Consider the following 11,893-nt stretch of genomic DNA (forward strand, 5'->3'; position numbering starts at 1 on the left):
TTTTGTGTGTAGGAATTCATCTAGTCAATAGACGGATCTGAAAGTTTCATTATTTGGGGTATTTCCTGATAGTCTCTACTACAGTATATAGTTTTACTTTCAATCCCTAATGCAACTAAGAAATTATTGTATTAACTGACCCATTAGCAGGCTGTTGCAGCAAATTAAGCATGACAACATTTCTTTCAGGAAATGACCATAAATACAGGAATAGTATCATGTAAAGCAGACATTTATACTTCAAGACAACAGACGATGCAATACATGAGAGATAACGCCACGGAATTGAAAGAAATTAGTGTGAAATCATTTTTGGTTTAGATGATAATCGTAACCTTTGCATTCATGATGCAGTGTGTGCGTGTGTGTATGTGAGTGCGTTTGCGACGCCCAGCTTGTAAACACGATATCTCAAGAAGGGAAGGTCAGTATTTCGTATGTAGAAGTACCACATTAAGTACAAAAAGTCTATTGTTGTTGGTGGAGGGCAAAGGTAATTTGGGTTCACCAGGGGTCAAATTGTGAAAACCTTGTAAACATGTACACCCTCACTATACATTACGTCTGATTCATGAAGAAAACTGCTCATGTTACATCATCGAAACCACAATGCACTTTTGTATTCTGGTTAAAGTCTTGTTCTTCTACCCCAACAGCTGTATCAACAACGCAGATCTTCCTGTGCACGCTGGACTTAAAATCTGGCAAGAACTATTCTGCAGCCAGGGTAGCGATTCCGTCTCACTTCCAGCAGGAAGTCAAGGTGGATTACCGAACCCAGCATACGACAGCATCCCACACTACGGTCAGGTCGCTGGCGGTGGATTCGGAGAAACCTCCTGAGAAGATTGTCAGATATTCGGCACAGTATGAGTACACGGTGCAGGTGGAGAACAAGTACGTCATGGGACCGACCGCAGACGGCTCTGGGGATCAGGCTCCACAGTGTATACAACAATGAGCATGACTTGATCAGTTTCATCAAACACTCATACGTAATGTAGGGTGGGGAGCTTAATATTAAAGGATGCTGTTTGCATATAAGGGTCATCAGATTTGGGATTGGATAAGTGGTTATATTTATATAAGAACAAATTTTGACCATGTTTAGCAGGTCCTTTATGGTGTAATGAGAGGGGTAAGTGTTGGCAGAGGGATGGGGGTGGGGGAGATCACTGTCTATAATAATCCCCTGGATCCACCACCCTTCTGATTAAGTCCAATGAAATCAGGATATCATAAATGTAATATTTCTGAAAGTGAAATTTTCTCCAAAACAATAATGCAGTTCAAATGTACTGTAAAAGTATACAAGCACATCTCCAACCAGCTGGCAATACATTACCATGTTATTACTTACAATAGCAGCAGTTGTGTTAATAGTAACATGTTTGTACTAACTTTACCAAACATGCAGAGCATAGTAGAAAAGTACTTTCTTATTGATTAACCTCAGCATAAAATATCAAAAATCATGAAACCCAACAAGAAAATGGTCTGGTTCAGTATGAATACAGCCCTATTTCAGGCACAGGCTATATCACAGGGCTGTTTCAAGTATAGGGACTAAGGACCAAGAATTAAACAAGTGGAAAGAATTTGATGTGAAAATGTCATGAATCACTTTTTGAAGGGTGGTAGTACTGTTACTGCCCTAGCTATCTTAAAACTTATTGATACATGCACCACTTATGCTCACTATGTATGTAAACCGTTGAATTTGATGCTATAAATATGGTTTCTCTGTTAGGAGAAATATTCAAAGAATAACAGCTCAACTTGTCTCACTGAATACTCTTCATCTTCTTGCTAATAAAGTACATATTAAATATTACAAATTACAAACCGAAACAGATGGTCATTAGCAAATGAAATAGATTGCATATTCTTAACATACCAATTAAAGTCATCCTAATATGGAATTGCCATGGATATTTTGTTACAATTACTGTTGCCATGGATATGTTATACTGGCATGCTGTTGCCATGGATGCAGTGTTCTAGTATGTCACAATTTTTGTGAATATGTGTGTTAATTATATCCTATGATTAAAAAATTTATTTCAAGGAAAGGTTACCTGTTGATGTCACCCTTGACAATATTCTTCCCCACCTCCGCCACCCCTTCCCACCTATTTGTATATTTTGAAAAAGACCTGTCTATCCCACTACTAAACTAATATGCAAAACAAGTGCCATTGTTTATTTTTATACTAATGACAATTTTACAACTACACATTGTGGGGGGAGACCACAGTCAAGATTGTAACTTGCCAAAACTAGGTTTAAAGTTTTTTGCACATTTATTATATCAGATAATGAAGCTGAAATGAAAATGAGTAACTTAATTTTCATAAATCTTTTTGTGCAATGTTTTAAAATTTAACTCAATCTCCCACCTTCAAATGTTATACTTATAATATCTCACAATTCAATGTAAGTTTGTTGTAGTTGAAATATCTGATATCCAGTGTAGATACAGTAACATCAACATTTTCAAATCACATGTAGCTTAATAACCACATCTAAATTATGCAGTCTGTTTTGTCATAAATCAGTCTTTAGTCGCCTAAATATATCTTCCATAGCCTTAATGAAGCTTGTTTAATCTACTGACATAACATGAAATAAATTTCCAACTGGCTTGTATTTCCAAGTATAATTTATCATAACCTGGATAGAAGATATGGCATGTTGCTATGGCTTGAAGGTATCGCATACTGCAGTTTGTACTCCAAATAAACTGAATACCCTAATACAATGTGAATGAATGTATGATAAAAGAAGAAAACAGTTTCCAAACAAAGACTTTCAAACTTTGCTGGGGGTTTTCCCCTATGATTGAATGGGTTGACAAGAAGTCAATTTAACAGGAAAAGAGAAGGATAAACCCTTTTCTTTTGATAAAAAGTCTGTACCTTCTATCCAGGACTCTTAGCAAGGTTCTAAGCAAGTTTACACTTCCTCATCTGCAAATCACAGTAAATGTTTAATATTCCAGGACTATTTTTTATTCATTATCTGCAAAACCTGAATTTGCACCCTTCAGAAACAAAAGATTATCTTATAACAAATCTCCTTGCATCCAATTTTCTAAGAAAAATCTGAGATACTGTAATACTTTATAACCTTCCATTTCATTGGTCAGTTTGATTGAAGAGTTTGAATTTTTCTTCATCGTTTAATCATTACAGCAAACCGTTTGTGCTAATCTGTATTATACTGCTAACTATATATATACACATTTAAATATGGTGCTCATTATTTTCATACTGTGAAATCGATGTTATGTTTACTTTAAAATTGCTGTCGTTTTTTTGTGCATAATTATTTTTATTTTTTATTGTATATTTTATTCATGTCTTTGCTTGTTTTGTGTTTTGTCATTGTTAAGTAGGATTTGTTAGATAGAAATAGAATTTACAAACAGCTGGGAAAGAGATGGATATAATATGCCTTCAAAGTAAAGATGTGACCATTTACTAAACCTGTCAAATTGTTTAAAAAAAAAGGTAACAGAAATTTGTCAATTAAGTAATGTTGGCTTTGAACTGAAGGTGGATTTTCCCTTTGCTTGCCACAATGAGTTGATTTCCTGGTCTCAAAAACTTTGCAATTGGCCAAAAATAATTGATAAAAAGTATAAAGATTTCACCACAATTTGTTGAAATGGAACAACAGTATTGTGGTAGGTGGGTACAGTAGATAGTGCTCCTACCTGACGTGATATGTTGGTCAACCTCTGCGATATTGGGGTTTTCATGAATTTTCCAAAGCCATTTGATCTCATGTATCTTTCAACTATTGCTCTGTTTGCTAGCAGGGTAAGGTTAATTCTCAGAGTTTGGGTAGTTAACCTAAACTTAGATCAACATATATTCTAATAACATTACACAATATACATTGTAAAATTACCATTTGGTTAATTGTAAATTACCAATTTAAAATGGTCTTACTTCTTGGACTATGAAAAACAGGTCTTTTTTATGTGATGTTTGGACTCTTAGAATTATCAAAACTTGATTTAATTTATGGTTTAATATTAAGAGTCCACCTTTTAACATATTAATATCATGTATATAGAATGTTATTATTAATAATATTACCAAATCTGTCCAACTCAAAAATGTATTCATACCTTATGATAATCCTTGGGCAAAGTTTTAAAATGGATAAACATTAATTATTTAATATGATGGTGCATTTCCTTTTCATGTATTGCTTTAGAATAGGAAGTTGTAAATCCATCTCCTGCTATCCACCAAATTTATTGCAAGAATGCCTCTCGGTTGTTTGTTAGGAAGAACAAGATTTTGTCTATTAATTTGAGCTGCTTTCAAAATGCATGACGTTGATTATTAATATTTCACTCTGTTCTGGCCTTAGGTTTGTTTGTTTTGGTTATTTATGGTGCCTTGGCTTTAAGTTGGATTCCGTGTTTGAATCACAAAATTTAATTTGCTTCCTTACTTCCCTTTTCTCCTCATAACTTATGCACACTCCCTCAACCGCCATTTACAGTATACTGGTAAAGTTATCAGCCCTGACGTCTTTACATATAAAAAAAAAAACGTACGTGACATGCGACCAGATTGTCCACATTATTCGTGACAACTGACCACAACCAAAATCTGGTTGTGTCAAAAGTTAGGAAGTTCAATCATGGTTGACATTTTAGCAAACCAATAAGAATTAAAAATGCAGTAGCATAAAGTGTCAGGACCTGTGACTGGACTTTGATTTTTAAGTTTTTTTCACCTTTCACTGGAAAATTTCTGTTCCTCTAAGAATGCATGCATGCTTGATCCTTCTACCATCATTGAATCTTTTTAAACCCAGTTTCCTACTATTTTTTATCATAATTGATTGCTGTAGATAGCATTAGAAAAAGAAGAAGAAAAATCAAAAGATTTAGCGAGATATATTAAAAGGATTTATTTTCTGAGCTGAGCATTTTGCTACGAATTTGTAATTTATCTTGCTGTTTAATAATATGGTTGTAAAGTTATGCCTACTGTGCCTTGCTGTCTCCAGTTAATGAGAAGTAAAGGGAAATTCACTGTGCCATCTGAAAATTGAGAGCAGGTTGGATATACATCCAGCTCGGGGAATACTGATGACATTTTCGTTTCATCTTCTGGGATTAATTTGTTGAGACGAACAATGTCAGATGTTGTCAGCATGATACTACTTGTGCTACAGCTGCAATTATGCAAGAAATGAAAATGGTTTCAAAACTGATTGGAAGCAATTATGCCTATAGAAGCATTATCAACAATATGGAACCGCTATTTTCGGAAATGCTAGCAAAACTGATGCTGATAGAAGCATGCTATTTTAGGAAATGCTCACAGAAATTATGCTTATAGAAGCATTAAAAAAAAATGAAACTGCAATTTTACGGTATGCTAGCAAACGATGCTTATAAAAGCATTCAATGGAACTGCAGTTATAGGAAATGCTAGCAAACATTATGATCAGAGAAACATCCTGTTATTTATCCATCCTGTAATGAAATGTAACATTTGAAATATTTGAAAAAGACATTACCAAATAAGGCATGATAAAATTGAAGGCTTCTACAGTTAACAAAGATATATGAAGTGTTTATGTACGTAAAAGTAAATTGGTCACAATTATTCATAATTTGGAAGTTTACATAAAAACTTATAAAACAGTTTTCATGCCATTGCATTGTATAGAAGCAGTCAATGAAGGATACAGATGATTTAGCAATATTGAAGTCGGAAAATTGTTCGTACTTTGGTTTGTCGTAAAAAATCACTGTTTCTCGAAACTGCGTAGTGCAGTCTACTGTGACACAATATCAATATTTAGAAGACATCTGGAGATAAAGAAAAGTTCCTTTTAAACAGTTTTTGTGGTTCAGGGAAATCTGTTCTTCACAATATTTTCCTGCAAGATGCAATTGTGGGAAAGATTTATGGGTCATGAAAAAAAAAATGTTTCAGATAATCATTGTAAAATTAACTGTCTGGGTAGCATGTTACATGAAGGTTATCCTGCAACAAAGCTATTGGGTCCTGCAATGCTAATGGGCCAATCACTTGAAATATTTTTCAGGGTGTATGTGTCATAAGCCATGTCAGTGAAACATCTCTAACCTCAAGAGTGAAGTAAGATATGTGAAAAAGCATTAAAAAATCTGCAGTTGTTACTGTATCTACAGTGGCGTTTTTCTCCAATCCAGGCTCTTTGGACTAGGCTTTTAAAGGGCTCGATAGATGTAGTGAGAGCCTGGATCTGTCCATGGTCTCTTATCCCAGTCTAACATTATTAGAGACTACCATGTTTACATTAAAATTCATGATTTACGTTTTATTACTGGATGTACAAGTTAAAGTGATCTGAAATCCTAACAGGGTATTACAAACTGAAAGAAAATGAGAAACTTTATTTTATTTTGATATCAGAGAGATATCGTTAGAATTCCTGTGTTCTTCTCCCTTTTATTAATGTATTTCTCACCAGAAACAGGTTTGCCTTTGGCAATAAGAGGCAAACATTGTCAAGTCATTACACTACATCTACATCTCTGGATTTAACTATTCTTTCATGAGTGTTTATATCATTTGGTTTAAGGATGGGAAAAAGAAAATAGGGGTGGATGCTTGCTCCCTTTAATTTCTTCCCCTGTAATATTTCTGTTACCCACTCATGTTTCCCTAATAGAATACCATTTATCGATACAGGTCAAGTAGTTAAGACCTTCATATGATTCCTGTAGAACATATTGATTTGGAGCAGTTGAAAATGTTTTTAGTTTTTGCTTTCAAAGTTCTAATCAAAGTTACATCAGCCATATGCATACTAGCACAAGAAGTGGAATTAAAGTCAGTTTATGTTTTGCTTTTCATAAATGCTAGATTTTAATTATGAAATAATTAGTCTCGAGATGCTATGTTTTTTTTTCACTTTCTTTGCATTTCTTGGAATTGACCTAACTTCACAGCCTAAAATAACAATGTATTTGTTTGTTTAGCCCAAACAGCCAATTTCCTGTGCAATAATGTCACAACATTTTGACATATTATCCCATGGTGAACAGTTAACTCCATATGTGAGTTTTAGTAGACTCTCATCTAAGATGATCGTCTGTGTAACTGTAATACTTAGTCCATGTTTGCAACATTAGTTAATGTGTAGAAAGATCACAATGTGAAGAACATAATGTGCAGTCCCCAACCTCTTAATGGCAGTCCAGCAGCTGTTTGGATGTCATCTGGCAAACATGAATTGCAAATCACAGAGTACAGGAACAAGAAATTGATGCTTTTTTTTTTTACAATAACAACAAGACAGATGCACCCCTAAATATTCCTTAAAATATTTGGTAAAGTTCCAGGGCATTTTTGCCCTGTGTTTGTCTCGCAATTATCATCATTATTCAGGATTCAGGCGTGAATCTTCTTTGGAAATACAACATGGCAATTAATTCAGTGTTAATTACATTCGTGATTACAGATTCATCTCAAAGCAGGTTGCAGTTTTTATCATGAGATACTTATCCTCTACCTGCCAAGTCAATGTCAGGTTGAATCAAAGACGACTGCATACTGACTTAAAAAAACTTTAAAGAAAATTTAAGAGCTGCCAATTGAGTTTGAAGTAAAGTAGAGTTCAATGCTATATTTGTATCTTTATATTAATCTTGAAGATCAAGTAGTTTGTATGTCCATGAATAGTATCACTTTATATTTAGGCTTTTCAGAGGAGTACAGTCAAAGTTTATCAGTGTACTGAACTTCCATGAAGTAAATTCTTTTGAAATGGAACTCCATATGCAGCTTGAAATATTTATAAAAACATGCTTCATAGCACATTTTAAAGTATTCAATCGTATTGATGTCCCTTTAGCATTGATGTATGAGAAATGCATTGCGAACATAGATCTCAAACCTTGATGAAATATAAAAAGTCCGTATAGAAACATATATTATGCATCTTGGAGGTATCTGTGTAAATATAAAGTGATATAACTGTTAAGCCCTTGATAGGGTAAGGAATATCATTAAAGATCACATGCAGCTTTCAGTAAAAGCAATGAGAACAGCTGTCTGTGTTTGCCAAATAATATATTGAACAAAAAATCCAATCATACCCATCCTTATGCTCACAGATGTGACAAATTATGTAAATAATCTCACTTGGTAAAATGAAACCCTGCAGTAAACATGTCAAGTTAGACTTAAGTGTTGAGTTGGTTGGTGATGTTGCTCTTTCTGGAGAAGGAATGCCATTTTGTCTGTGGTTTTTTCATTTCTGTTGACTTGAGCATTTATTTCCTTCTCTCTTTTAAAAGAAAAAAAATCTGTTTCAGAGCTTGTTTACCAAGAATTAAAAATGCCTTACTGTGTGTATTATGTGCAAGGCCCAAGAAGACCGTGTAAAGCTTCCTCATATATTAATGAGAAAATGGATATTCCTCATGATTTTGTTCTTGTTGAGTACACATCTGTTATGTTTTTGTTGGAGCCGTTATCCATCCCCTTAACAGAATAATTCCTGTCAAAACCCACTCGACAGGTCAAGTAAAAACATAATTTCAACAGGTCTGAGTGCAAATTGGCAGACGAAAAAAGAGATTAACTATTCCATTGGTTATGTGTTGCCTGTCGAAAGCTTTTACGTGAGGATAAATGCACATATGTATATTTGTAAAAGTTAACTGTATTCCAGTAAAGACAGCTTCAATAAACTTAAATGATATTTATAGCTTTAAATCTTGTATCAACTACCAAAAACATATATTGAGGAAACTCTTTTTATTAGCTGCTAGAAAAGCATTTATGAAATGTTTGCTTTCTTCGGGTTTACTATAATCAGACACTGTTAACATATTATATGACATTCTGTCTCAACAGAATTGATGACTTTAATATAAGCATTTTCATTCTTTTCAACTCATTATAAGAGACAATATAACAAATACATATATATGTATAAAAGCTTAACTACAGTAGTCTTTCTATATTTATCATCTGTTTCTGTTCTTGATATACAATAGATAAAACATGGTACAAGTTGTGGTAAGTACCGATTTCTTCGTGTGTGTGTGCGTGTGTGTTTAATAAGGGTGGCAACGGGGAGGATTATAAGCTAATTTAACAATACCAAAGAATGATTAAATCATTGATTGAGGTAAAATACAGGAAACTGCCATGAATATTAAATCAAGGTGCTACACAATCCAACAAATTATCCTCATCCCTGCTAGGAAATATCAACAGGTAGCATTCTTTGTGAAGGAAGTCTGCAAAGGAAGTGTATCACTTTGTTCATGGAAATGCAATTTCCCTCGATCTATATTTACAAGTAAGCCTAACTAATAGTAAGGTGCATTGTCACAGAACATGTATGGCTGTTAGTGTAGACAGAAACTAACTACTGCTTTAATTACTCTATGATGATACAAATTATCAAGTCTCAAAACTGCCATGCAAATAATGTCCCCTAAATTGTTGCAATGATTTAGGAGTCAGAGTTTAGGTAGATAGATTCCTTTTTATTACAAGCAAGATTTCATTGGAGGGAAGATACCATTAATTCTGGTTGGAATAGAGGTTGGAATGTCCTGATGGTTTAAAGGGAAGTTAGTAAAAAACGTTTGTTTTACTCGAAAGTGGTGATAAGAAAACTGGCAGCATTATTTAAGCAAGTATTGGCACGTGAGCATGAATTGGCCCTAAAAACTTCCATGTAGCACTGCATGCATGATGAATGAGACATTACAATCAACCCAATTCCTTACCAGAGGTAAATAGTAGAGTGGTTCAATAACCACAGATGAATAATCCAATCGGCATCACAGGGTTCTTTTTTGGGGGGTGCTAATCCCCTTCCCCTTCAGGTGGAAGAACCAACATCAGGGTGGAGGGATCACTGATTGCTCGAGCAATCAACTCTGGATCTGCATAATAATTTGAAAGAAAGAATTAAGAAAATGAAACAAATATAGAATGAGGGATGATAAATTGATAATATCGTGTGGTTACCTCAGTCAATGCTGGACAGAGGCATCTTGAACCCTTTGTAATGAAACTGGCTATTGCTCTGTGGTGTGTGCAAAAGTGTTGGAATGGACCCCATCTCCCAAGGTCAGTCAGGGGACATAGTTCAGTCAGGTATATTTTACATTCAGCTGGGGATGAATTAGACTACTGGTGTGGTGACGGCCCCCACCTCCCAAGGTCAGTCGGGACATGGTTGGGTCAGGTATATTTTACATCAGCAGGGGATGAATTAGACCACTGCTACTGGTGTACACATCCTATTCATCCTCACCCAAAATATTATAGACCGACTAAGAACAGTATGCCTCAGATTGCACCATTGATTTCTAAACTTTTTATTTAATTTATTTTGGGGGGAGGGGGGAACAACTCTCTACATGTGAGTCGGCTTCAGCAACCCCAAGCTTCTTCCCCTCCTAAATAAAACCCATCATTCCAATTATATCCCTCAGGACCTGCACCACAACATTCCAAAAAAATAAAGAATTCAGATCAATTCCTCTACAAGTATTTTTGGGCTTAAAAATCATTAAAAGGGAACAAAACATCTGAATTGCTGCAGAGCCCAAAAGGGTTCTGCCCCTTTTCGGTACACGGTACTCTCAGCTAACAACATTGTACCCCCCTCTCCCCACTCACAAATACCCTCCTACACCTCTGATAATATTATGAAGTGGGTCCAAATCATTCACTTTTGAGTTACATCTCACTAACTCACCCCCTTATGATATACTTTACAGCACCTGAATGTTTCCATATATTGGAGTCCTTTTGAAGAGGATCGATGGGCCATGTGACATCCTGACTGAAGATATGTGAATTGAGATTAAGAACTTTCATAGTTCATTGCCTGGACTCAAGACTTGGAATCCAGGTGTTCCAGATTCACTTTTGTCTCAGACTCGGGCTGCTTTGGACTCGTGACTTAGATTCTGATCGGCTGGACTCAACTACAGGTTTGGTCAAATAATTGACCACTATAATTGGTCAAATGATTGACCTAACACAAAGCACTGCTTTAATGCAACAAACCACTGAGATAAAGCGTCCAGATACTCTGCGTGAAAAGAAATGTTTCATCATAAAGATGACCAATCAGTTTTCTTTATGCACAGCTGTTTTCCTCCAATTTACAGAGCCCAGTATCCATGGATACAGATGAATGATGCCACACATAAATAATCCATTTCCAATGATCTCTGGGTATTATGCAAGGACAGAGACCATGAGGAAATGCTGTATTCAAGGGGCAACGTTAACAGATTCATTGCAGGTCATTCACTGCAGGTCCAACTCGAGGGCAGTATCGAGATCACCCTGGTAACTCTGAAAAAAGAAAAGACAAACCATTACCAATTGTGCTTTGTAGTCTCATGACAACGAAATTAAAACTTATTCAGAAAGTAAAAAATAACAATATTTTAGCCAGACATTTGCTTTGCAGTATATGAGTGTTGGAGTCCCCTAACTTTTTACAACCAATCCTTCACAGAGTAGCCAAACAGTATGCTTATCTTAATGGGCCAGTTAGTTAATAGATGCAATTTTCTCTGTTTTAGAATTAGTTACATTCAACTTTTTCAACTTGCTTTCTTCACAGTATAAGGTCTAATGTATACCAATTATTGTTTGTAGTACAAATTGCCTGTTTATAATTACTTACTACACTTACTTATTTACACTTCACACTTACTATATACCACTCTCAGTTCAGGATCTAGTGTCAACATTATTTTTAACCAGGTTAAAGGGTGTGGGGCTCTTTGCCAAATCTTTAATGATGTACTGTAAACGCTCTCTGAATAACGATCAAACTGAACAAATCAAGTTTAAGTCATTAATTTATAAATTATTAAATC

General features: G+C 35.0%; 1 protein-coding gene and 1 long non-coding RNA gene across 7 annotated transcripts in view; one reads left to right on the plus strand and one right to left on the minus strand.

The window, feature by feature from the left end:
- LOC139971889 (uncharacterized) overlaps nucleotides 1-8,975 on the plus strand; it is a 43,949-nt gene extending 34,974 nt beyond the window's left edge. For all 4 annotated transcript variants that reach the window (XM_071978710.1, XM_071978708.1, XM_071978709.1 and 1 more), the window contains exon 6: nucleotides 657-8,975. In XM_071978710.1, coding sequence (XP_071834811.1) covers nucleotides 657-961 — 305 coding nt within the window. In that variant the 3' untranslated portion in view covers nucleotides 962-8,975. The remainder of the gene's footprint in view (nucleotides 1-656) is intronic.
- The window catches only part of LOC139971892 (uncharacterized), a 28,184-nt gene that overhangs the window by 13,311 nt on the left and 2,980 nt on the right, over nucleotides 1-11,893 (minus strand). The window contains exons 2-3 of one of the 3 annotated variants that reach the window (XR_011794518.1): nucleotides 10,778-11,360; nucleotides 6,917-9,931 (exon numbers count right to left, since the gene is read on the minus strand). This is a non-coding gene — a long non-coding RNA (uncharacterized lncRNA). Of the gene's footprint in view, nucleotides 1-6,916; nucleotides 11,361-11,893 lie in introns of those variants that run through there. The other 2 variants (XR_011794517.1, XR_011794516.1) reach the window with 2 other exon arrangements.

This window comes from Apostichopus japonicus, chromosome 8 (assembly GCF_037975245.1).
Source record: "Apostichopus japonicus isolate 1M-3 chromosome 8, ASM3797524v1, whole genome shotgun sequence".
Lineage (NCBI taxonomy): Eukaryota > Metazoa > Echinodermata > Holothuroidea > Aspidochirotida > Stichopodidae > Apostichopus > Apostichopus japonicus.